The 27963-nt window shown below is 39.3% G+C and overlaps 2 protein-coding genes across 2 annotated transcripts; both read right to left on the reverse strand.

Annotated features, from left to right (window-relative positions):
- Window positions 1-516: 516 nt before the first annotated feature.
- LOC129101175 (phosphatidylinositol 3-kinase regulatory subunit alpha-like) lies at window positions 517-22623 on the reverse strand. Its single transcript, XM_054610850.1, has 17 exons — window positions 22418-22623; window positions 20073-20233; window positions 19772-19992; window positions 17948-18077; window positions 16098-16190; window positions 15554-15625; window positions 14841-14957; window positions 14469-14738; window positions 8066-8171; window positions 6600-6698; window positions 6138-6318; window positions 5911-6036; window positions 5586-5728; window positions 4389-4565; window positions 4209-4283; window positions 3296-3466; window positions 517-2418 (listed from the first exon to the last, which is right to left on the reverse strand). The coding sequence occupies exons 3-17, from the start codon at window positions 19961-19963 to the stop codon at window positions 2229-2231; spliced, it is 2142 nt and encodes a 713-aa protein (XP_054466825.1). The 5' UTR covers window positions 19964-19992; window positions 20073-20233; window positions 22418-22623; the 3' UTR covers window positions 517-2228.
- Window positions 22624-23779: 1156 nt separating this feature from the next.
- zgc:101664 (uncharacterized protein LOC450064 homolog) lies at window positions 23780-27782 on the reverse strand. The gene is made up of 3 exons (XM_054611433.1): window positions 27633-27782; window positions 26046-26695; window positions 23780-25008 (listed from the first exon to the last, which is right to left on the reverse strand). The coding sequence occupies exons 2-3, from the start codon at window positions 26574-26576 to the stop codon at window positions 24814-24816; spliced, it is 726 nt and encodes a 241-aa protein (XP_054467408.1). The 5' UTR covers window positions 26577-26695; window positions 27633-27782; the 3' UTR covers window positions 23780-24813.
- Window positions 27783-27963: the final 181 nt, after the last annotated feature.

Consider the following 27963-nt stretch of genomic DNA (forward strand, 5'->3'; position numbering starts at 1 on the left):
CGGTGTGTAAGTACGGCCTCATAGCAGGACTGAAGAATTAATGATAGGATAATAATCAATGATTATATTCTGTATTTCTCAAGTTCATGTTAACTTTTACAGAGGAGAAATAAAAAGCATCCTGACTGGAAGCATTACAAACTATTATGGGATGTTCACAGGACAGGAGGGCTCTACAGAGGTGGATTAAAACCAGAACATCATCGGTACCCATCTATCATGAGCATCACTGATATTGGTGACAAGAGGTGCCTGCGCAGAGCCCAAAAGATATTAAAACACCGTCCGGCAAAAGACAGAAGTATCGGCTGTCGTATCACCAGACCTCAGGAACTCTTGAATTCATCCTCCACATGTTATATAGTAAAGCAATGTTTTTCTGTGATGTGGCAACACACAGACACACACACGATCAATAATGAATTACAGTGAAGAAATAAAGGAAATATCTGCTGAGGAATGTTTGTGTTTTCATCTTCATCTGATTTTTGTTCTAAACAAAACGGAGACGAGGAGTTTTGTTTTTTCTGAACTGAAGCCTTCAGACCGTTTTATTCACCAGAGTTCTTAAACAGTTAACTCTCTTATCGTTTCATATCACAGCTCACTAGTTTGGTTTCAATGTCAGGTAATGAGAAGAAAGAAAAAACAGGAATTCTGAGAAAGAATTAAAACCAGAGCTTGAAAATATTCAGGACATTTACAAACGAATGTGAAACGTTTAGATTTTGGTGGAAAGACGTTGAAATACTTTGGACTCCGTTCAGAGTTTGGTCTCCTGTACCTGGTTCAAAGGAAGCCGCGAGTCCAAAAGCACAAAGAAGGAAAACATTTAATCAATAAAGAGGAAAATCAGGATTCATTTTTTACATCGGTAAAGTTCAGAAGTTACGTTTTGTCAACGAGTCCTTCAAACGAGCTGAAAAATAAACTTTTGAGTCGATCCAGAAAAGATCCAAGTGAATCTCTGTGCCGACAGACGTTTATTAAAATATGAAAGAGTTGAAGAATCATCCGGCAAATTAAACAAAACCACAACAAACCTGAAGAAACTGGACCTTAAAAAACACTGACGGGGTTAATTAGGAGGAGGGGGGTCGGGGGGTCGAGTCTTTGGATGATTCAGGTTTTTCTTGTTTATTTTTTCTCCTGATTTATAAAATGTGGATCAACTCGTCCTCATTTCAAACCTCGTTCAGTCACACAGTGTTTATGCAAGAGAAGCCTCTCTGGATTGTCCGCCATTTCGTTTTTGTCTTTGACATCATCATCATCATCATCATCATCATCATCATCAGTCCATCGTTGTGGTTCTGCTCTGTGGGATTAAAAAGGAGGAGTCCCGTCCACGTGACCTCTGACCTCCAGGAGGTGAAACGAGGCGACAGTTCAACAGTTCAGAACCTCGTTTCTCCTCTGGTGGTAAACAAAAAGAATTCAGAGGAGTTGGTAACCGCGGCGACGCCCTCTGCGGTCGTGGTCTTGGGAAAGGTGAACCTGAACGCACCGCAGCTGTTCAGCATTTAAAGCTCACTGTCACGTTAAAATCCTCGTTGTATTAAAATATTATTTTACAGTTCATGTGTTGAAAAGTGTGAGACGAGTTTTATTACTTTAAAAAAAACAACAGACCGTAAACAATCTCATCAAACTTTAAATCTGAACGTTTCATCGTGTTAAGAAAAAGGAGGAATAGGAAGAAGAAGAAGAAAAAGAAGAAAAAGAAAAATGAGGAAGGAGAAGAACTTAGTTTCGGTCTCGTCAGCCTAAAAGCTCCTGCCCGTTCTAGTTAACAACCTTCCTCCTCTTCCTCTTCTGTCACGTGATCACTAGAGAATCTGTTTACAAACAAACATGATGTCACGTTAATCACGTCGTCATAGTGATTATTAATAATAATAATAATAATAATAATTAATATTGGATTCAGAGCCGTGACGCCGTCGGCATGAAGCTGCTTTTTGATTTGTCACAAAGTGTCATAATGATAAAAGTCGGTTTGAATAAATCACTTTACTGAACTGAGTTTCACTTTTCTAATTTTCTTTTGAGAGTCCCTGAACGCCTCTCACGCCCTCTGATCTGGTCAGACTAAACGTTTCTTTGTGATTCTGACCTCAGGTGTGTTTCCTCTCCGTCTCTGATGAGAAAAAAAGTTCAGGAAGTTAAAGCTCCACGTGAAGACTTTCACAATAAAACATCCTCCGAGTCCTGCAGCACCAGGATGGTCACCGTCTCTGCTGGCTGTAGACGGGGAAGGCCAGCGTGACGTTGAGCGAGTCGTTGTGTTGGACCAGCGAGGTGTGCTGGTAGTGAAGAACCAGCTCCTTCAGAGAGCCGTACAGATTATACGGCTCGGCGAAACCAAAACCGGTGCTCGTCTTGTTGATGACGCAGTGTTTCACCTCTCCTTCCACCCTGACGGAGACAAGAGACACACCGATTATATAAAAGGAGACACAGATTATATAAAAGGAGACACACATTATATGACAACCTTCAAAAGGACGAAGAGAAAAATAAAAATAAAACGCCCCTCAGCCGATCAGATAACTTACAGGTGAACAGGTAAATAATAAGAACCATAAAGTAAAATAAATAAAAATAAAAATAATGAAATAAGAGGTTAAAAAAATGGATAAGTTATATTAACAAGTAAATAAGCAGGTAAATAGTTAGATAAATAAATATATGAATGAACAGGTAAAGAAATATGTAAATCATTTAATAAATAGATGAATCATTTGTTTAAAAAACTGATTTATAAAAAAGTTAATAAGAAGTAAAAAGTTAAATATTAGGTATAAAACAGTTATATATACAGATACATTGTTAGATAAATAAACTAATATAATAAATAATAAATAAGTAGGTAAAAAATAGTTAAATATTCAGGTATATGGTTAGATAAATAAATATAATTAGGTAAATAAACAGGAGTATAAACAGGTAAAAATAATCAGGAGTATATCAGGAGTATATCAGGAGTATAACAGGAGTATAACAGGAGTATATCAGGAGTATATCAGGAGTATAACAGGAGTATAACAGGAGTATATCAGGAGTATAATCAGGAGTATATCAGGAGTATAACAGGAGTATAACAGGAGTATAACAGGAGTATAACAGGAGTATATCAGGAGTATAACAGGAGTATAACAGGAGTATATCAGGAGTATATCAGGAGTATAACAGGAGTATAACAGGAGTATAACAGGAGTATATCAGGAGTATATCAGGAGTATAACAGGAGTATATCAGGAGTATATCAGGAGTATAATCAGGGGATTCTTACACCACGGAGCAGGCGTAGCAGCCCGGCTTGCTGCTGTCCCGGACCAGGAACGTCCCGTCTCTCTTCCCGCGGAGCAGAGACTCGGCCTGAATCCGGTTGATGTTTCCTAAACGCCACAGACGCTCGTCGTGGTGAGGAAGGTCCTCCTCATCCTCCACCATGCTGTACTCACTGGGGGGGGGACAGGTTAGACAACAACGAGCTAGTGATGCTAACAAGCTAACACATAAACACGTGATTATTATTGTGGCTAAAGAACAGACTCTGAGGTTACAGGTTTAACGGCGCCACCCGGTGGCTAAATGACATAACAGCAACATTATCTTACTAGCTCCTCCCACAGCTTTTGACCACTTCTCATGGTCTTCCTTAGATTAAGTAAAAAGCTGAAAGCTCCAGAGACCATTGAGTTAGCTTTTTAAGCTCAACTTCATATATTCTGTTTTGTGAGTGTCGATCAGTTTGCTTTGAAAGTAAACCTGATTGATAACTGATATATTGATCTCTAATCACTTCACTTGAGACAGTAATGCAGTATTATTGGTACAGAACGTGTACTTTTTTTATGTACTCATAATGTGAGTTTAATCGGTCTAGTATCGTTTCTATTTTTATGTTACACACTTCTAATTATTTGTCTATCTGCTGCAGAAACTCCTGAGTTAACCCTCTGAGGACCAATGAAGCTGCATCGACCGAACAGCGTCGGAGAAACTCAGATTTTTAACGTGAAGCTGCTTCAGTGTTTTAATCAGAGGAGGAGACCTCTGAGGTAAAAACCTGCTGAATGATGAAGGAATCCTAACAGCTCCCATGATCCTTTGCTCCTTCACCTCGTCACCTCTGACCTCTAGCAGCATAAAGTGACGTACTGTGAGTTTAACCACTCAGACACATTCAGACTTTAACTCACTCCTCTGTGGTCTCGTTCTTCAGGCCGAGCCACTCGTTCAGTTTCCTCTGACGGACTCCCTTCTGGGTCAGCCACCTGAGTACACAGAGTACACAGAGTACACAGAGTACACAGCCGTTAGTATCAATACTATGTTGTACCAAACAGTTTCCCTGGTGTCTCTGAGCGAGCGGCTCTCACATGAGGTACTGGTCCCTGGTCTTGCGGAGCTGGATCAGGTCTGGTTTGATGCTGTTCATCTTCTTGTCGATCTCCCTGTAGTCGGCTGCCTGTTTCTTCAGGTCCACCTCCAGGTGGCGCTTACTGTCCACGATCTCACTGATCCGAGACTTCAGCTTGTCGTAGTTCTCCATGATCCTTTAAACAGACCCAACATTAAACCAGGTCTGAGAGGAGAACGCCAAACAACACAAAGGTTCTCGTCTTCACACCTCACGTTCTTCTGGGAAACTACTATTATAGTTATACTAAACTACTATTATAGTTATACTAAACTACTATTATAGTTATACTAAACTATTATAGTTATACTAAACTAAACTACTATTATAGTTATACTAAACTACTATTATAGTTATACTAAACTACTATTATAGTTATACTAAACTACTATTATAGTTATACTAAACTACTATTATAGTTATACTAAACTACTATTATAGTTATACTAAACTACTATTATAGTTATACTAAACTACTATATAGTTATACTAAACTACTATTATATTAGTTTATACTAAACTACTATTATAGTTATACTAAACTACTATTATAGTTATACTACGTAGTTATACTAAACTACTATTATAGTTATACTAAACTACTATTATAGTTATACTAAACTATTATAGTTATACTAAACTACTATTATAGTTATACTAAACTATTATAGTTATACTAAACTACTATTATAGTTATACTAAACTACTATTATAGTTATACTAAACTACTATTATAGTTCTTACAAAGAAAAACTTCAAATCTGAAATCTAATCGGCTGAGAATATTGCAACCGGTGCATCTCTACTGAACAGCAGCCTTTATTTGCAGTTTCAACATGATGGAGGAAGCTTACAAACCAGAGTTCTATCATAAAAACTAATTTAAACAAAAATATTTTGTCTTAATGAAACAGAAACCAGCCGGTTAATCTGACTGGACAACAAACCCTAAGTTTACCAGCAGGTGGTTTCTTCCTGCAGGGCTCTGGTGCCATGGTAACAAGGGCTCCTTCACATGTGTGTACGTGTGTGTGTGTGTGTGTGTGTGTGTGTGTGTGTGTGTGTGTGTGTGTGTGTGTGTGTGTGTGTGTGTGTGTGTGTGTGTGTGTGTGTTAGAAAAAGGTCTCCGTCACAGTTGCCGTGGCAACAGCCCTACCTCTGGATCTCCTTGTCGTTGCCCTCTCGGCGAAACTTCTCGATGTACTCTTTGCTGAAGCGCTCCTGAGTCTGACACTGCTCCTCGAAGATCTTTATGGTCTCATTGAACGCCTCGATGGCCGTCCTCTTCATCTGGATCTCCTGCAGGAGGAGCAGGAGGAGGAGGAGGAGGAGAGAGAGAGTTGTACCATTTTTCCTTGCAGTCTATAGCATTGCATTGTAGAGCATCCTATTGTATCGCAGTGCAATCTTATTTTAACGTTTTGCACCGTCCTGTATCGTAATGTTTCATCAGAGTGTACTGCAGCTGTGTTGTCGTGTACCTGCGAGGTTCTGGTGTACTCTTCGTACAGTCTGTCGTACTCTCGATTCTTCTCCTGATACTGCAGGTGATACTCGTGGAGCTTCTTCCCCACAGCTTCGATACTGTCCTCCTTCACCACCTGGTCCTGAACAACAACAACAACATCAACATCAACATCAACATGTCCCATCAGACGCCTGGAGAGCTGACGGTGCTCCAGTCAATGAGTTCAGACCGAATACGGACCTGCTGGTGTTTGGAGACCGGGTACAGCAGCTTCACGTCCAGTTTGGGGTTGTACTGGGCGAGGGACTCGTGGCGGTAATGGTTGATGAGCTCCACCACCGAGCTGAAGGTCAACGGGTCGGAGAAGCCGTACTTTCCCTCCCGATGGAAGATCTTGATCAGCTTGTTGTTGCCTCCTTTCCTGAAGGTGGTTTGAGAACATTTGTCTGTTAAACCAGCGAACAATATTATGTGCAACGTATGAGGAGAGAGTTTTGTTTCTGGAGGGAAGAAGTAAACAGGAAAGAGTCTGAAGAGAGCGACAGAGAACGGACTTCAAAATAAAAGCGACCTTCCAGTGACAAGATCAGCAACTTCAGTCAGTCAGACGGTCAATAACAAATAAGTACAAATACATAATAAATAAAGAATGACAGAAAACAAAATGGATAAATATTACATAATAAATAAATGTTGGTTTACCTGAGAGTCAGAGTGTAATCTCCGTGCATCTTGGTGGAGGCGTCTCGAACCAGGAACGTACCGTCAGCTGTGTCTCTCAGCTTCTCATTCACCTCCTCTCTACAAACACAGAACACAGCAGAACAACAAGCATTCAGGTACAGGTACTAATACCACAATGTAAGTATACTGTGTTACCACTGAGTCTACTAATACTACACGATAAATATACTGTGTTACCACTGAGTCTACTAATACTACACTATAAATATACTGTGTTACCACTGAGTCTACTAATACTACACTATAAATATACTGTGTTACCACTGAGTCTACTAATACTACACTATAAAAATACTGTGTTACCACTGAAAGTACTAACACTGTAAAAAATACTGTTACCACTGAAAGTACTAACACTGTAAAAATACTACCACTAAAGTACTAACACTGTAAAAAATACTGTGTTACCACTGAAAATACTAACACTGTAAAAATACTGTGTTACCACTGAAAGTACTAACACTGTAAAAAATACTGTGTTACCACTGAAAATACTAATACTACACTGTAAAAATACTTTGTTACCACTGAAAGTACTAATACCACACTGTAAAAACACTGTTCCAGTAGAAATACTAATACTAACCTGTAAAACATTCTATTAATAGATTATGTATTAATGTAAAAGCAGGATTTTACTGTAGTAGTTGGTTGCGCTGGAGTTCATTTTGATCTATTAACTAATGATTAATATTCATTATGGATCAATCGGCTGATTATTTATCGATTGATTGTTTGGTTTGTAAAAATAGTGAAAATAGTGAGAAAAGTTCTTCACAATGACTTTGCTGTTTAGTAAGAAACATCAACACTATAACTAATACATATACATTAATAACATTATTAACATTACTACTAATACATTCACATTATTAACATTATTACTAACACATTAATGTTATTATACTTTTTACTTACACAAACATCATCAACATGATTACTGATACATGAACATTATCATCATTAACAAAATTAACATTATTACCAATTCATTAATATTAACATTACTACTAATACATTAAATGATTTACAACATTACTCATATATTAACATGACTAGAATAATAACTGATATATTAACATTATTAAGATAACTAATAATACATTTACATTATTACTTATACATATTTGAATACTTAGTCTGTTTGACTGAATGTTAGCGTGTTAGCGGTTAGCATGGGTGTGTGTGTGTGTGTGTGTGTGTGTGTGTGTGTGTGTGTGTGTGTGTTAGCGGTTAGCATGGATGTGTGTGTGTGTGTTAGTGTGTGTGTGTGTGTGTTAGTGGTTAGCGTGTGTGTGTGTGTGTGTGGTTAGTGGTTAGCGTGTGTGTGTGTGTGTGTGTGTGTAGTGGTTAGTGTGTGTGTGTGTGTGTGTGTGTGTGTGTGTGTGTGTGTGTGTGTGTGTGTGTGTGTGTGTGTGTGTTACCTGGAGATGTCTCCCCAGTACCACTCGGCGTCCGTCAGAGAAATACTGTTGTTGAAAGTGCAGGAAGCTGCTGGAGCTGAAGACTTGACCGGTTTAGGAGGCAACGCTGCAACAACCACAGAGAAACTTCATTTAATGTCACTCTGTGTGTGTGTGTGTGTGTGTGTGTGTGTGTGTGTGTGTGTGTGTGTGTGTGTGTGTGTGTGTGTGTGTGATGAATAAATCAATACAGATTGAGTTTTAAACTCAACACAATCATTCAGGAAGTCAAAACTATTTAGAGGAAGTGGAGCGACTAATGCTTCAGCAGACACAACATAAGCTCTTCACATATATATCAGTTTATGTTTAAAGTTATTTAGAAACAATGTTTGTCCACCAGAGGGCAGTGATGACTTTCTATTTACACTCTAAAATGTTCCAATATTTCATTTAATGTTTATAAAGCAAGCTCTGACTGCCAAACGGTACATACAATACACATAAACCTTTGAAGTATACAAATAAACAGTATAGAATAGTGCAAATGGGCATGTAGCAGCAAATAAGTTGAATGAATAATGAAAGAGAGCTTGTCTTATGTAATTACCTGATGCAGTAACCTGATGCACCAGATAGTTTGTTACAGAGAACTAAGAACTGAGAAGTCGTTGTTGGAAACAGTTTGGTAAAGGGCAGGTGATTGGATGAACCATCTGTCAATCAAACTATTGCCGAAGCCAGTCGTGAGAAGAGACAAACATCTTCTCCATAAATAAAAGTGTTCAGCGTCGTTCTTTTCTCTTCTTTCAGTGAACACATGCTCTCCAGTCCAGACAGAAACGATGCTGCTGCTGAGTCTACGCCAACCTCTTCAGGAGCCGCCATTGTTGTGTAGAAAGAACCTCTCTGTGACGCCACATAAACACACACAGGCACTTAAGCCCCGCCCCCAGCTGCCTGTAGCTCCTCACAGGATGCCGATTGGTCCGTGCTCTGGCTTAACGAACACAAACACATAAGTTGAAGCCTGACGATATGGATTTTTGTGTGAGATGTGATCCAGATAAGAATCCAGCTGCAGTTCAAAGTAATGATGCAGTAATGTTGAGTTCAATGTCTGTAGGTAACTACAGCCCTGTGGTTGTACGAGACCACTAACAAGTCATGTTCATGTCTGTCCAAAACGTTATCACTTCATTATTTTCTCACATTACGCTTTTGTGTGAAATTGTCATAATTAGCATATGAATTCTTGAGTTATGGCCAAAAACCTGTTTTGTGAGGTCACAGTGACCTCTTGAAGGATTTTCCTGAGATATCACGTTCACAAACGTACGACCTGAAAACATAATACCACGGAGGCAGAACTAAAGACTTCCTGTATTTGTGCTGTTTGGCCTTTGAGACCTTGAATCAACTGTCAGCGTGCAGCTCAAACTCTTGAGTGCAGCGGAAGTGACGTATCTGCAGTTGTACGTTTAGCTTTGTTAGTGTAACAGCTCTGTTAAATAGATTGTTACTTTCCATTTTGATGCTAGTTTTTGCTGGCGCAACATGCTATTGATGCTTTAAGGCTCATGTGTTGGCTGCCAAAGCTCCTCTCATTCCTGAATAAAAATAAGCGGTTCTTTTTAAACTGCTCGTTAGGATCTGATGAATATTTGGGCCAAAGTACTTCAACTGTTCTGCTTCTCCTACAGGCCTGTTATTGAGTACAACAGGGAGGATTTTACTGGTCCACCTTGGATTTCTTTGTATTACAAGTTCCTTTGTTTTGTCAACATTCATTTCCAGTTTACTTGCCAGACACCTGTCAGGAAGTACAGTTACCCACAATGCCCCACAACAAGACATTACTGCTGTGGACAGTCATTTCATTTGTGGAAATGGAAAACAGCAGTGGTGACAGTACGCAGCGTTGTGGTGCCCCAGTTGTTTTTGGGTTTTTTTAAACAAGCAAAGTTATGTCTTTAGGCACAAAAGAAAGAAGACGAAAGAAGACAGTTATTAAACGCGAGCGGTGTTGCCGATTACATCGGACATTTTTACAAGAAACGATATTCCATGTTGACCATCGTCGATGATATCTAACGAGCTCCCTAAACCCAAAGTATTGCCTGTAGTGCTTACAGCCTAGTTGCCTTGGCTTGCATGCATAACATTTTGAACTTCTCCGGGTTAATGTAAACGTTCATTCAGACACATTCTCATGCCTTTATACTTGTGTACGTCACATTTATCAAACCACAACGTGGAAGAAATCAGGAAACAGAACCCAGTTTCACACCAGTGACAGTATAAACAAACATCTGTGAAACAAACAACATAAATACAACATTTTTCGGAATCTACATGACCAACGCTGCAGGTGGCTCTCACATCCATTTGTACGCTGACGACACCGTCTTGAACACATCGAGCTCCTTCTTTGAACACCGCCCCCACTTCCCTGCAGCACAGCTTCAATCATATCCAACATGCTTTCTCTAACCTTCACCATCTCTGAAACACAAAACAAAACTAAATGCATGGTTTTCAACCCACACAACCACAAACTCCCTGCCTTCTCAAAATAGATCGATCAGAACTCCAATTTGTTGATACCTATAAGTTCTTGGGTATTTGGCTCGACAGCTTGCTCGCCTTTAACACGCACATACTGCTTTCCAAAGTCAGATTAATAATTGGTTTTCTGTACCTGTAAGACAGACTCCTTAACCCATTCTGGTTAAAATGACAGTCCTTCACATTCTAGACTATGGTGATGTAATCTAAAGGTCTACCTCCAAAAATGTCCTTCGTCATCAACCAAACCAACATCCGCTTTGTCACCGGTGCTCTTTCAACACTCATCACTGTAGCCATCATTCCAACGCCGCAGATTAATCTACTGGTATCAGTTTATTAATTAACGTATCATTGGTCAAACACCCACATATCTCCACTCATCATCTCCAACTGTCACCGCTATTTACGCTCCAGCAATTTCATCAACATGGTCATTTTGAAAAAGTCCGTTTTCTGCTCCAAGAGACTGGAACGAGTTTCAAAAGAAGCTAAAACTCCAAACCCTCATTCCGTTACCCTCCGTCAATAATTCAATACAAACGATAGTCTCTGCTCCTGCTTCTGAAGGTTCAATATATTGCACATATTGTGATTTTGTAATTTTTGTGTGAGATTGTTGTGCGATGTATCTATGTTTTATTTTTTCTTGTAACAACTTGCCTCCTGTTGCTGCCTTTTTGGCCAATTCGTCATTGTAACCTGGCTCTCAATTGACTCATCTGGTTAAAAAAAAAAAAAAAAAAAAGGTAAATAGTAATGATAATAATAATTTTTAAAAAAAATGAAAAATGGGATATCAAAATCGTTAAAGACAAATTTTAGTGTCCTGCTCTACTAGAGGATCACTTGATACGATGCTACGCACAAAAATCTGAAAAGAACGGAACTTTCCGACGTGATGTTGGAATCAAGGAGTCGGTTTGTTTGACGCATAGAGATTTTGGAGGTGCGCCCGACTTTTACCCATAACCCCTTTCTCTGCGTCGGTTGGAGAAGACGTTTATGAACATATTTGGAAAAGCAAAAGGTTTTAAAATACCGTGAATGAATAAACACATGATGGAATTAAAACCATAAAGATATCGGATTATATTGGTTCAGCAGGACAACAACAGCCAGGTAGTCCGTGCTGAGTCAGACGTCCACCAGGTGTTGCCCCCCCCCATCACAGCTCCAGGTCCAGGTCTGAGCTCCTACCTGGACTCTGCATGTTAATGTAGCAGAGGATCTTGTCCCGTCCCCTCGGCGGCTCGGCCTCGGCCCTGCTGCCTCCCTCCTCTCGCTCCATGTCGGCCCACTAAAACCCTTCAGCCTCCTCCACGGCGCTTCAGAGGGGAAAAAACGAACCCGGGTCCATCTGATCTGGATCTCATGTTGATGATGTCCTGACAGCTACAGCTGATCCGGCCTCTAAAAAACACTGACGTCATCCCGGAGGAAACGGGTCCAGCTCTCGGATGTTTCTGTCTTTTTTTTTGGACTATCACTCTAATTTAAAGACACACTCGGACTGCACTGAGATCTGCAGGATTTCCTCTTTTCACTGCTCGCTCTCTCTTTTCACCTGCAGGTCGATCCGTTACGTCCTCAGACTCCACAGAGACTGTAAACATCCCTGAGAAACATCTCAGTTCGCGTTGATCCCGAATCTGCAGCCGACTTCTCTGTTTTAAAGATTTAAAAACGACGCAACTTAAGTCTGCGTCCGTCTCCCTCTCTGAGCTCAGTTCAAAGCTCAGGAGAGCAGCTTGGAGATGTGTGACATCACCGTTGCCCCCAGCCAATCCTGCGATGGCAGTGATATCACCGAGGCAACCCCCCCCCACCTCCTCTGCTGCATCCTTTACTGTGTGGATGGATGATGTCATCGTTTCAGCTGCTGCTCTGTCGGAGCGGCCGACTGAGTGACTGGATGAATGAACGAACGACACAAAGAACGACTGAATCATTGATGGAAATAATCACCTGACCATCATTTCTGATTAAATGTTACTTATTTAATCTATGAGATATAAACCACAGTGTAGAAATACTCTGGAGTAGTAAAGTCCTGCATTCAAAATGTTAAGTATAAAAGCATCACCACCAAAAGTAAAAGTACTACTGATGCAGAATTATATAGATTATAATTACTGATGCATTAATGAGATCATCACTTTAAAAGGTGGAGCTCATTTTAATGACTTTATATACTGCTGGTAGTTTAATCTGTAATAATAATAATACATCATCATTTATTAGTTGATTGTATTTTGTTTTAATAATCTGAATTTGTAAGTAATTAAAGCTGTCAGATTAATTTAGTGCAGTAAGAAGTGAAATATTTATAAGTTAAATGTAGCAGAAAATGGAAATACTCAAGAATTGTACTTAAATGCAGTAAACGTACTTAGTAACTTAACAGGAGCTAGTTAGAGTCCTGGTGGTTGTATCAGAATGAGGTCGTTCCATCGCATGAAAGCAAGCTCGTGAAACTCAGGTCAAAACAGTCAAACTAAGCAGCGCTGTTATATTTTGTTACTGCTTTGCCCACCGAGTTAAAGCTGCATTCTCTCTGCTGTCCAGCAGGGGGCGACTCCTCTGGTTGTATAGAAGTCTATGAGAAAATGACTCTACTTCTCTCTTGATTTATTCCCTCAGTAAACATTGTAAACATGAGTTTATGGTCTCAATCTCTAGTTTCAAGTCTTCTTCAATACAGCATGATGTTCATTTAGTAAATGATGCTCCATTTAGAGTCAAACAGACCATAAAGCAGGGGATGCTTTAAGGCGGGGCTACACACTGATTGACAGGTCGACGCCAGAGACGTATACGGCGTCTCTACGTCACTCCTCCTCACTCCATATATGGTCACTTCCTGTTCACAGGATGCAAAAAGCCAAGATGGTGAACTCGAGGCTTCAAACTTTCAGTCCACACACCAGTGAGAGACGTCATGATGACTACGTCCACTTCCTTTTTACAGTCACACAAACACAGCACATGTGTCAGTGAAGAAAACATAAAGCCGACTATTTGTCTCAACTTCAAGTCCGCAATAAGTCGTGGAGGAACAACCAACTTAAATCAGACAATAATAATATCATAATTCATTAAGTCATAAAGTGACCGGCTTCTCTGCCGACAACACGGAGCTCGCGGTAACTTGCGTGGTGCATTCAAGTCCTACTCTGTAAACATGAGAATTCAGTGAAGGTAAAGTATAACCATCACGATGTGTACAAATGTAATCTTGAACCAGTTTAATTGTTAATGACAGAAGTTTCAGCACCAAAACCAAAATGTTTCATTCCTCACATTCATGAATATAAACACGATTTTCTATCAAACTTCTCAAATCCATCAGTTTGGTCTAAAATCATCCCGAGCAGCCGAACGGCAAAATAAAGTTTTGATTTTAATCTGGAACAAAATGATCAAAGAATGAGTCAACAAGCTGCTTTAAGCTTTCAGCTCTTCTGTCTTTTCGTGGTCTCATCTGGATGGAAACTTTGACAAACGTTTAACATCTGATATCTTCAGATTGAGCAACAGCGTGTGGCGGTGACACACAGATCAGGAGTGACACTGCTTCTCTGCGATTAGAGGAACTGAAAGTCATTATAAGTTCAAGATTTTAGAAGAGATTTATGATGTGTTTCCATGCGATACTGATTTAGTGATTTAGATATAGTTCCAACATCCCAAACAGAGTGAGACATCCTCTCTCAGATCAATAAATTAAAGCTGATCACCTTCATAGTTTGTATCAGAAGCTTGTTTTGTCAGATTTTTGTATCTGCAACTGTTATTGAATATTTTAATCAACATTGCTTAGTATCAGCAGACACACAAACACACACACACACACCTGGTGCAGCCTGGATCATGTTGAGCTCGCTGGTGATCAGAACCTCCAGGACCTGAACCAGAGGATCCAGACTGGACTCGGACCTGAACAGCAGCGGGCTGAAGCCCTCCGCCAGGTTTCGGGGGCTCAGCTGGGTCCTGGATCCGAGCAGGCAGAGCCGGGCCAGGTGTCGGACCACGCTGAGCAGGGTCAGGCCGTACTGGGCCGGGCAGGTCGGCGAGCTGGCGATCCCCCGCAGAACCTGGGCCCACTCCTCCAGGTCCCGGACATCTGCAGACCAAAAAACACACCGGTAACGTAAAGAAACAAACAGAGACCCTTCAGTGAACCGGCTGTGGTGCGTTCAGGGACAGGGGGGATTTAAAGCGTCACCTTGAACCGTCTGAATCATGTCGGCCTGCAGCGAGGACGGGAGGACGGGACCCGGCAGATCCTGCAGGAACCGGATCACCCCGTCACACAGGGACGACAACTCCAGCTGCTCCAGGTCTGAAAACAAACACACCTCAAGTTATTCACCGTTCAGCTCCTCACAACAGAACACGGTATATAATAATTATCATCAGTATTGAGCCGCTTACTATTCCTCATTTGGTATGTCAGGCACATATTAAGAATGTCCAATACATAGTATGTCAAAAGATTTGCATGAAGCCAGCTTGATTTTCTGGCTTTTCTGACCCACAATCCTTTGCGCTGCAGATATATGAGGCACATGTTTAAAGTTATGATGAAGTAGAAGGTCTCTCATAAAAACATTCTGCATCAACAGTTTACTCTTTAAGGAGAGCTGCTGCAGAAACTAAAAGTAGAAGGAAACAGTTTGTGATTTGGAAAAAGCAGCTAAAGTGTTTCAGTCAAACGAGTCTGAAGAAGAAGAAGAAAAGAAGAAGAAGAAGGAGAAGAAGAAGAAGAAGAAGAAGAAGAAGAAGAAGAAGAAGAAGAAGAAGAAGAAGAAGAAGAAGAAAAGAAGAAGAAGAAAAGAAGAAGAAGAAGAAGATTAAGGAGAAGAAGAAGGAGAAGATGAAGAAGAAAAGAAGAAGAAGAAGAAGAAGAAGAAGAAGAAGAAGAAGAAGCCTCCTCACCGGCTTCGGCCAGCTGTCGGGTGTCCAGTCCTCCTCCACTCAGACTGCGATACACACTGAGACTGTCCACACCTGAAGCAACACAAACCAGATATGAACACAACGACAGCGAACGCACCGTCAGAGAGGAACAGAAGCTGAGTGTTTAGCTACGTTACGTACTGACTACAGAGCAGCTACGTTGTTAGCATAGCCTAGCATCAACAACCCAAACTCTATTCAGAAAACAAGCATTTTAAAAGTCGTTTGCTTGTCGTCTTGAGGAGAAAACAAACAAAACACCAATTCACACTTTTTACAAACCGTCATCATTATTTCTGCATCTTTTTTATCCACTTATTGGTGCATCTCTACTTATTGTCAAAACGATTTTCACTCGACAGGATTTGGATTCGCAGACACGTCCAGATATTTAACCTGCTAGAAATCTTTCAGATTGCGTCTTTGAAAATTCACACATCATTTATCGCTCTCGAGGGCGTTCTCACTATTAGATAACACAGTTTTTGTGTGTGTGTGTGTGTGTGTGTGTGTGTGTGTGTACCTTTGGTCTCGACGGCCTCCATCAGTCGGCTGAGGAGAGGCGGAGCTGAGTCCGGAGGTCCGAACTGCTCGGGGAGATCTGGCAACACGAATCCTAAAAAGAACAAACACATAAAACACAAAAAACTGATCAACAGGACTCAGTAACGTTATCAGAGAACAAGCAGCTGAATATTCATTTATTTATACAAGCAGATGGTTATATAAAGTTTTTTTACTTATTCTGCACTTAAAACTGTCCTTTTTTTATTCATTATTTTCTTTATGCATACGAGAACATGTATTATGTTAAACTATAAATTCAGACTTATGTCGTGTTCAAAGTGATACAGAAATGTTTCAGGTTTGACATGATGAACTTTAAAGAAAAATAAAACATCTTCACAAACTTCACAACAATTTATGTTTATCTGCTTTCAGTGCTATTAATATGAAAGGGTGAGAGCTACAGGAAGCAGAGGGAACACACACACACACACACACACACACACACACACACACACACACACACACACACACACACACACACACACACACACACACACACACACACACACACACACACACACACACACACACACACACACACACACACACACACACACACACACACACACACACACACACACACACACACACACACACACACACACACACACACACACACTTCCTGTGTGCGGTTTGCAGAGCTGAGATCTGATCTGTCAGCAACCACAAGCTGCTGAGGAAGAGGAGGGTGAGTCACTGTGAGACGTTCAGGGTGAAAACTGAACCATCAACAGGATTCAGAGCGTGACTCAGTAACAGATAGATTTTAAACGGGAGTCTTCCTCTACGTTTGGGACTCTCGTCCACAAACAGACGGAGTTTTAGGTCATTAAAGTGGATATTTAAAAATAAACCTTTTAACCCTCTGAACCCAGAGCTGTTTCAGGGCTATTTTTGTCTCCCGTCACATTTTTCTCTCTGTGGTTTAGTTTTCTCTGTAATATAAAAGTCCTGTATCTCTATGGAAACAGAACAATGATGACTAGAAGTAGAGAGAACTCAAACATGTCTTTAGTGCAGAATAACTCAGTTATAATGACATAAATCATTAAAAAAAGAAAAAAACGCAAGTTGAATTTCTTCAATAATTTCTATTACAAAAATTGGAAAACAATAGAATCTATATATCAAACATGTTTTCAAGTGTCCACAAGTGTTGGGAAAAAATGGAGGTTCCACATGTTATATATATATTGAAGTATTTATGTTTTTACAGCCTCTCCTCTCTGCTCTGCGTTCAGCAGCATGAAGTTCAGTCAGAGTTTCTCAGATTTGTTGTCACATGACTGTTGGCCTCAGGTGAATCAATCATGGTTTCATAGTTTCACTGAGGAGTTCAGAATGTAATGTTTTTAATCAGAATCTGGTTAAAGCAAACGGTTTATTTGTGGCGAGATTTTAAGTGAGACAATTTTAAGCTTCGTTTCGGCTGCTTTTTCCAACAGAAGCGTTTTGTCACACATGATGTGTTCGAGGACCGTGGGAAAGGTGAAAATCTGACAATTATGAAGCTTCTGGCTGTGATAAACTGTGTAGATTTTGGCAAATGTTAAAAAAAAAACAAGCTTTTGCATCCTGCTGGCGGGTTTTGGGGTTCAGAGGGTTAAAAGGTGTATTTTGTAAACGACGGTGGTGTGGACAGAAATAGATTTAAAGACGTAGAGGACAACATCTGTTTAAAGAAACATCTGTATATGTGTAGACAAACCAGTTCATCAGGTCAACCTCGAAAAGAACTTCATGTTTTAGAGGCGTTTCCTAATATTCCATACATTTATGTCTTATTGATGTTTCTGTACTCACCCTCTGACTCTGAGTCCGCCCTCACGGAGGCTGCAGACGCCGGCCTCTGGGGGCGGGGCTTAGGTGTGGGCGGAGACATCCTCTTCCTGCCAATGAACTCCACATACGTTCCCGGGAAGTCGCCTTTCTCCTGTCGCACAGAGACGGAACGAGTTAAGACGCGTTAAGACGCGTTAACGCCGTTATTGATACTCGATCAGAGAGTCCCACCTCGATACTGTTCATATCGGAGGGGCCAATACGTCCTCATCACATTTATTATAAAACTATTTCATATCAAGAGTAAAAACTGAGTATTGATCCGACTGTTCTGTTCACATCTGGATCCTCCAGACAAATTCAAACATCTGATGTCTTAATCCTCACTGAAGCTCTGACGACCAATAGATTAATAATCAGGAAACAAAAACTATTTCTAATTTTATAAATGTAATCATTTAAGTGATTTATCAATTAAACACAACAAACATCTGCTGCTTTATAAACTGAATATTTCTGTTTTTTAGCTGTTGGATCCAACAGAACAATAAGAGAAATTGTTGAGATGAATAAATAATAAACAATAATCTGTTGTTGTTTAATTGTATAAAGACACTTCTTGCTATAAAGCATTGATCATGTTTTAACCAGAATCAGAGTTTTCTTTTATATTTTGATTTAAAACAGAAAGAAAAAGAAACAAGTCCTGAGAGGTATATGAAATATGAAATGCAAATATTGTAAAATATTAGATAAACTTGCAGTTTCTACATAAACGTCCAACATTTCCTGTTTTTTTTTGATCAACAGAGAGCTCCGTTTGTTTCCTCTCCAACAGGTGGAATGGAAACTTTAAACTTCCTGTCGCTGTGAAAGACTCGTTTGTTTTGCTGTTTGAGGAAAAAAGAAACTAAGATAAAGAGACGGTTTAGTTTTAAGATAGAGTGAAAACTTTTATTGGGTTCAGTTTATGAGGAATATTATTTTCCATCAAAGATGGAACTTTTTTATAATTACAGAAATATCAGATTTTAACCGTCTGAACCACAAAGCAGATTCAGAGCTTTTTTTTTTGTCTCCCGTCACATTTTTCTCTGTGTTCTTGATTTGCTTTTCAAAATAAAAGTCCTGTATCTCTATGGAAACAGAACAATCCTGACTAGAAGTAGAGAGAACTCAAACATGTCTTTAGTGCAGAATAACAGTTATAATGACAGAAATCTGATAAAAATGAAGTTGAATTTCTTTTGATATTTTATTTTACATATTGAAAACAATAGAATCTATATATCCAACATGTTTCCAAGAGTTGAGGCTCTACATGTTTTATATATTAAATTATTTACATTTCTTCAGCCTCTCCTCTCCTCTCTGCTCTGAAGTTCAGTCAATGTTTCACTGAATTTCTGTCACATGACTGTTGGTCATGGTTATTTACAGGATCTGGTAACTTCAAACGATTTATTTGAGGCAACATTTTGAATGAGACATGTAGAATAAAATGCTGATGTTTTAAAAATGTTTTCTAAAAGGAAGAGGTGAGAATTAAGTTCTGGTCTGTATGAAGATTTATTTTAAAGACTTAACTGTCATTTAAAGAGGCATCGAATCAATGGTTCCATATCTGAGAGGTTGATTATAAACAATACATTGAGTTATTAGAAGCTTAATAAACTGGTAAATGAGTTTATTTTCACCCTTAAGAGTAAGTTAACATTCTGTGCAGACGTCGGTTAAATTCTGAAATGTCAAAATGAATTAATATATGTTTAAATCCATTTTATTCATATATTTTTAACCTCACGTTGTGTCACCTGATGTATTTAAATGAACGTGCCGTCGTACCTGTGTGGTCTCGTTGAAGCCCGGCAGCCAGCCGATCTCCGACGGACGCTCCTCGGCTCCGTTGCTGCAGCCGAGAGCGAGCAGCGCTCCTTTGCTGACCAGCAGCATGTCTCCGACACGCAGGTCGATGTCCTCCTCGCGCTCCTTCTTGTAGTCGTAAAGCGCTCGGTACTGGAAGCCCTCCGAGCTCATTGTGACGTCTGTATGGCTTTAAGATTAAACTAGCAATAAAAAATACAAAATAACAGCTCTGGGTAGAAAAAGAATAGAAGAGTGGTCTTTAACCCTGAGTAGAACTAACGTAGACGGAGAAGCCTGCGTGTCTCTCCCGTCTCCATGTCGGCCAAAGTCCTGTCATCCCTCCAGGCCCAGCCGCAGCCGACCAATCAGAGCGCCCTCGCCGTTCATGAACAGAAGTCTCAGCAGAGGTGGAGGCCACATCTGGGGAGGCGACGAGTCCACCTGAGAGACGAGAAGAAGAAGAAGAAGAAGAAGAAGAAGAAGAAGAGGTTTAAGAGACGGTGAGAGGAATTTTCAATGCAGAACTTAAAACAGCAACTACTTCAAAGGACTTATGGAGCAGAGTACGGTGGCTCTGAGTGGTCAAAAAAACCCACAGAAAATCTAACCTGTTGTGAATACTTTTACATTTTAATTGATTCAAAAAAATACGACAATAACATAGAAATAAAGTCCAAAACTCAAAAGTCAAAGACAAATGTATGATATTTATATTATATATTTATGAATATATAAACCAGAGCTGAAACATTTATTAATTAATTAGGATATCTCAGAATTGAACTGAAATCTGCTCTCAATGTTAACATATTGTTAAGAGCGAAAAAACAAATATATCTAATACCTAAAAAACAGAAATCAATGTATATTTAATATTCAACCTCTCAGATATGGAGCCATTTATTGGTTGCCTGTTTAAATGACTGTTTTTAAATCATATATGGAATGTGTTGTGGGAAATAGCACTTCTGCTATTTTCTGTTTTCATCCTTCCTGTCATGAAGGGTTATTACTTTGTATTATTTGAGTGGTTTGTGGAAAAATCTGGTCTTATGAAACTTTAAAAACACACATGGGTGTCCATCTAGATTTGGGTACTTGTGATCCATTTCTCTCTCTCCTTTAAACATCATATATAAATAATAATATATAACTGAATATTTATTTTGCAGTAACATTGTTGATGGGAGCCTGACAACAAGAATGATGTTTCCCTCAACTACTGCACTGAAAGTGTTGTGCAAATGACAAATAAGGAACACGAACATCACGATGATGTGAAGAAACGATAAATGATTCATTAATAAGTCGATCACCAGGAAATAAATCAGCATCTATTTTAACACGTGATTTACTGTTGTCACATTTGTACGAGTTCCAGATCCCTAATATATTTGGATTTCTCACATTTTATTGTCTTTATCTGACAAAACAAGACTTTTCAAACTGTCATTTTCAGGTTGACAAAAGTGCATTTACTAACTTAAAAACCCCACGATTAAATTGAGAAAAAAGGTTGATAAATAGTTAACATATTACTTAGTTGCTGCTTTATATGAAACTGAGAAAATCTAATCTTTGCATTGGAGAAGCTGAAATCAGAGACATTATTTTGGGGTGAAAGCTGCTTGAAATGAAGTAATAAATAATCACACTTACATTGGTATAAATGAATGACACACAGATGAATATTCATGACTTCAATGTTTAGGAATATTAAGTTCATAAAGGGGATGAAACAACATTATTATATATAACATTAACACTATAAAGTAATATAAAGTAATATAAATGCATTTAAACTACATTAATGGAGCCGAATAGTGTCAAACAGCCTAACAATCAACACTATGTACATACATTATTATAATACAAGTATTTTACAGATATAAAGCTAAAAGTTCTCAAAAAAGATGTTTTTTTAAAGGAGCTTCTGTATGTGAATTATAACATTAACACTATAAAGTAATATAAAGTAATATAAATGCATTTAAACTACATTGATGGAGCCGAATAGTGTCAAACAGCCTAACAATCAACACTATGTACATACATTATTATAATAACATTAACACTGTAAAGTAATATAATGTAATATAATGTAATATAAAGTAATATAAAGTAATATAAAGTAATATAAAGTAATATAAAGTAATATAATGTAATATAAAGTAATATAAACTCCATTAATGGAGCCGAATAGTATCAAACAGTCTAACAATCAACACTATGGACATACATTATTATAATAACATTAACACTGTAAAGTAATATAAAGTAGTAATATAAAGTAATATAATGTAATATAAAGTAATATAAAGTAACATAATGTAATATAAAGTAATATAAAGTAATATAAAGTAATATAAATAAAGTATAAAGTAATATAATATAAAGTAATATAAAGTAATATAAAGTAATATAAACTCCATTAATGGAGCCGAACAGACGTTAACAACGTGTTTAACACACAGCACTGTCAGTTCCTTCATAATAAACGTGTTTTGCAGCTTTAAACATGGAACATGTGGAACATGTGGGTTCTCCAGGAGACTCTGGTTCAGTGGAGCAGGATGTTAGCATGTTAGCATGTTAGCTTAGCATGCTAGCCTGGTGTCGCCTCACCGTTCTGTTCGGGTTCTTCACCGGTTCAGACCTCCTGCAGGCCGGGCGGCGGCCTCCATGCCGGGCAGCAGAGCAGACACGACGTCCTGGTTCCCCTCAGAACCCGATGGACCCGGGATCTACTCGATGTTTACAGAAAGGAGGAGACTCGTGCTGCCGCCGCCTGAAGCTAACAGCTAGCCGCGTCAAGCTAGCGTAGGTACTGAAGACACTTCCGGTACGGACCTTCACAGTAAAGGCAGGATTTATGTACAAAAAATAAAGAATCACTTTGAGTCAAAGTCAATGTTAAAATGTGTATTCTTTTAATAAACGTGTTAATGCAAAAGTCTGCTTTATAACATATACAACAAGTTATATCAGTCATCTCTTTTAAATCACTTCTTAAAACACATTTTTACAGAATGGCTTTTATGTGATGTTTTCGTTTTAATGTTTCATTTTCATTTGGTTTTAGTATTTTATCTTATATTCGTTTACTATATTTTACCTATTTCACTTGATTTTATTTATTTATTTTATTTATTTTATTTATTTTACCTTTACTTTTTTATTTATTTTACCTATTTCACTTGATTTTATTTATATTTCACTTGATTTTATTTATTTTACCTATTTCACTTGATTTTATTTATTTTACCTATTTCACTTGATTTTATTTATTTTGTTCGTTTATTTGATTATCACTTGTTATTTCATTTTGTTTCTTTGTTTATTTTTAATGTTTCTTCTATTGCACTGTTTTGCTGGCTTGTCTGTCGGTGCTATATAAATACAGTTATTATTATATAACAGTATAGCATGTGTTGCAAGCAGGGACAAAATTAAAATCTGAATACTATATCGAGTTTATACAAAAAACATATTTTATCTTCCTGTTAAAGAGACACAAACGTGGAGTTGAGAGATTAGAACTGATTACAGCCGAGAAAAGGAGGCAGGGCACCGACGTCACATCCGGTGACCTAGATTTTAATGTGGTGTGTACTGCTGTCAAGACAGGGGACCATAGCAACAAAAGAGTGTGTGTGTGTGTGTGTGTGTGTGTGAGAGAGAGAGAGAGGGATGGGGGTGTACTGTATTCATGCTGTCCTCATTTATTCAGGTCTCATACAAGCAGCTCAGTCTTCTCTCTGTGTGTGTGTGTGTGTGTGTGTGTGTGTGTGTGTGTGTGTGTGTGTGTGTGTGTGTGTGTGTGTGTGTGTGTGTGTGTGTGTGTGTGTGTGTGATGGAGAAAGACCAGTGTGTTGTGTCTTTCTGTGTCAGTGTGGGTGTATCATGTGACTGCTGCTGGGGCGGCTTTTCCAGAACACACTGCTCATCACATGCAGAGCTGCACCGCCATCACTAACAGACCACAGATCATTAAAAACATTAAACCTTTATTTATATGTATAACAAAAATACAATTATAAAGATCTGATCTCAAATTCATAAACATACAAAAACAGAACTGGACTTTGGCACAAAAGATCTGTTCGTCTGTGAAGTAGAGTTCTATTAAATATTAATAAGTTCTGTACTGGGAGGATTGCTGTCATTAGAGACAGGATGTAAGATGTAAAAAGCACGATGGCAATTAGAAAATAGTTCATTGTGTCCTGAATTTACATGCTTTTAAATTCAATAAATACTGAATGTTTGCTGAATTTCTGATGTTAAAATATTCCATCATGTAGTGAGCCCTGGTTCTCCATAGTCAGAGTAATACCCACAGTGGATGGGAAATTACCAGACACCAGACTCCATAGAGATAAACAGTCATTTAACCTCTCAGGACACAGGAGTTCCTGGTCTACTGCTGCCTCCATCTTTTAGTTTGTTTGTGTAATTGTATGATTTTGGTGTTTTAAAGGGTTAGTTCAGATTCAACAAAGTCACACAATAACACAAACAAACCAACAGATGTAGTCAGCAGTAGAGCAGAAACTCCTGTGTTCTGAGAGGTTAAATTAATGTTTTTCTCAATGGAGTCTGGTGTGTTAGTAGAGAGCACAGCTAACAGCTTCAGTTCCCTGTCATACTACCACACATCTAAACATCACTACTGTCCCTTCAAGACACCGTGGTCATATCTTCCTCACAGACTGGTACCAGTAAACGGCCCAGTAGTTGGGAACCGATGCACTGGAGGAAAAGGTCATGTGATCAATAAAAACATTAGAATTTATATTCTGAGAAGCAAAAATAATAACCCGTAACTTTAAATGAAATCTGATCAGTAGTGTCTCCTCGCTGGGATTCGATATCCAGTAATTCATTTGCATAATTAAGACAGCAGTTTGATAATAACATATATTAATATATTTGTTCCTCTGGATCTCATCTGAACCTGTGAACATGTTCATCGTACTGAGCGTCTCCGTATCGATCACACTGTTCATTCTGAAGCTTGTCTACATGCTGAAGATGTTTCCACATCTGTGGACCGACAGTTCGATTCTCCCCGACAGCTGCAGCTCCTCCTTCAGGAAGCGTCCCACCTGCTCGGAGCGGACGACGTCACAGAACACCCAGATCTCTTCACGCTCACGCCGGACGTTGGCGTTACACGGCGGCAGACCGGAGCTCCGGCTCAGAGACCGCCACACCTGCAGGGAGGAAGACGATGAAACAGGAGATGAAGAGACAAAAGAGAATACAGATTAATTATTAATTCAGAAAAAAAAGTGTCACATGTGAAGATGATTCATGAGAAGAAAAACTCAAATTAGCAAAGAGAAGTGGAGCTACAAAACAAGAACTAAATCCAGCTCAATAAATACATTTAAATGGGGCAGATGTACATTTTTTATACATCAACAAAAATGATTGTTTTGTTCAATCAACAGTCCAAAATCCAGAAATATTCATTTGACTTTGATGTCACATATGAGCATCTCTGACCGGATCAGTTTTTGCTTGAAAAAACAATTTTATCCGTTTAAAAAAAAGTAGCAGCTCCAGAAACACGTGTCATGTTTGTCTTTATTCGTTGTTTTTTTCGTGTTCATCATTAAAGCCGTATGTCAGAACACATTCATCGACACCTAGGACCTGAGGCTACTCCATTACCCAGCATGCTCCTGGCTGCCTGATGTTCGGTCACAGAATAATAAGATGGATCCAGCTGCACTTGACGGGCTGACAGCAGGACAGAGAGCAGGACTCCGGTTGGACCAGAGGAGGTGGAGGAGGTGTTTGCATCATGATGCTTGGTGCTCAAACACAGTCAAACATGTTTTCCTGATGTTTCATATTCTCCGCCCAGAGAATTGTTTTTGTTGATTCTGTTTACATTCCTTATGATGCAAATTCAAAAAATGCACCACAGGAATGATCTCCTGTTTTTGTTCTGTTTACGTGTTAAAATGTGCTACAACTGAACTCATTGTACATCCCTGTGTTGCATAATGACAATAAAGGAAACCTGAATCCTTGACAAAATATAAATAAAGATCTTGTGATCTCGGTTTAAAGCTGGTCATGAACTGAGCCCGGTGGTCATGTGGCGTTGAGGTGATGATGAAACATCACCGCTGCATGTCATACTGTCTCTATTGGCTGAAACCAATAATATAGAATCAATAATAACAACATTACACAGCCTCACAGAGCTGCTAACATTACACAGGCCTGATCCACCGACCTGCTCGATGTCTCTGCCCCCCCCACAGTTGTGGCGACCGATCACCCATTTGGCCCTCTGGTGGAGGTGGAGCCTGTGGACCGACACCACGTGATGGAACGATTTGGACAGCGACTCGTTCTGCAGAACTCCACTCTGTGTGAAGATGCTCCAGGAGCGTTTGAGCGGGGAGTCCGTGACGGGGAGGACATCTTTGTGTCCGCTGACCTCCCTCTGTGGGAGGAGGTGCTTTGGTGTTTCTGAGATGAAGGCGGCGTCTTCAGGTTCTGGTGGATTTCCAGGTGGAACGTGAACTGTGCCAGCGTGCGTCCTGCAGTCAGAGACGAGTGAACCAGCCGGGCAGGTGGTGATGACGGGCGCTGGTCTGGCCGGTCTGATGGGCGGGTGGCGGTCTGCGGCGGCGGGGTACCAGGGCGTGAAGACCGGGGGAGTCCTGCAGGGGAAAGACTCCAGGAGCCTCTCTGTCCTCTCTAACAGACCGCTGAGCCCAGCAGCTGATCCGGGCTGATAGTGCAGAACCACATCCTCCATACAGATCAGAGGACCGACACCACCAGCACCACCCTCCTCTTCCTCCTCAGCATCTTCCTCCCCGTGATGACGTCCCTTCAGCTGGACAAAGCAAAGGATGATGGGAACACGGCAGCAGTCTGTGGAAAGTCAAGTCAAACGCCGGTTACTTTAAGAGTTACAGATAAAGGATGATACAAACAGAAACATTGTGAGAGTCTTTTATTTTATTTTTACATGATAATTCCTTTTTTTTTCACTTCTCTACCTTTTTAAAGTCACTTGTGAGGATATTCTTATATATATGTGTTTTTTAATCACAATTCCACAATATGATCCTGTATCATCACATCACTAGTCCACAAAGAGATGTAACTCTGGTTACATCCATATATATCAGAAGATTAGACATTAGTTCAAATAGTTTTTCTGTCTGTATAATATAATATTTCAGTTATTGTTGTTTTTCTACTGTTTTTTATTGCTTATTTATAATACTTGTTTTATCTTGTTTTTCTTTTACTATGTCTCTTGTGTGCACTTTACTCTCTGCTGCTGTAAGCCTGCAAATGTCCCCGCTGCAGGACTAATAAAGGATTATCTTATCTTATCTTATTAATAAACTGTCTTTAATTAGACTTCATTGAGTCTTAAATAACATCTATGAACCATAAGATAAGATAAGAAGGATTACAGCAGCATAGAGATAGTGCAAACAAGAGACATTGTAAAATAAAACCTGTATTATAAATAAGTAATAAAAGTACTAAACAGGAAATAATGATTAAATAAGTAAAAACAAATGAAAATAAAATAAATCCACAATAATTAAAACAAAATATATATATTAACGGATCCTTTGTAGTTAAATATGTGCTTCACTGGTTTATTTAGTCGACTGTTGCAGTTTAATAGAAGTTAAACGTGTTTTATTAACGCTTCCGGTCTCCCTCCACATGTGGCTAATGTTTTTAGCTTATCGTGCTAGCTAGCTCGTTAGCCAAACAAAGCTAACGAGCTAGCTAGCAAACATGGCGCCGTTTCAGGTGTTCCTTAGGTGACTGAGCTGACACCCACCTGCACAGTCCAGCGACACTAAACAGCCTGTAAACCAGCAGGCTGTGCTCCGTCTGCCTCAAAAACAGCCAGCAAGGCGCTAAGCTCGAACAGGCTAGCTAGGCTAACATGGCGACGGGTTGTTGGAACTCTCGCGAGAGTTGGACTGAAGTATCGTCCAGACTGAGCACCCAGATCTCGTTCCCTGTTTTCCACCTTAAAGCTAGTTTTTAGGTTAAAATAATAATAAAAAAATATAAGTATAATTTAGATTTTTTTTCCAGCCATAATTACATATTGTATTAAAGTAAAATTACAACAAAATATATATTTATAAACAATTTGTTTTTTA

This window comes from Anoplopoma fimbria, chromosome 13, assembly GCF_027596085.1.
Source record: "Anoplopoma fimbria isolate UVic2021 breed Golden Eagle Sablefish chromosome 13, Afim_UVic_2022, whole genome shotgun sequence".
NCBI classification, from domain to species: Eukaryota; Metazoa; Chordata; class Actinopteri; order Perciformes; family Anoplopomatidae; genus Anoplopoma; species Anoplopoma fimbria.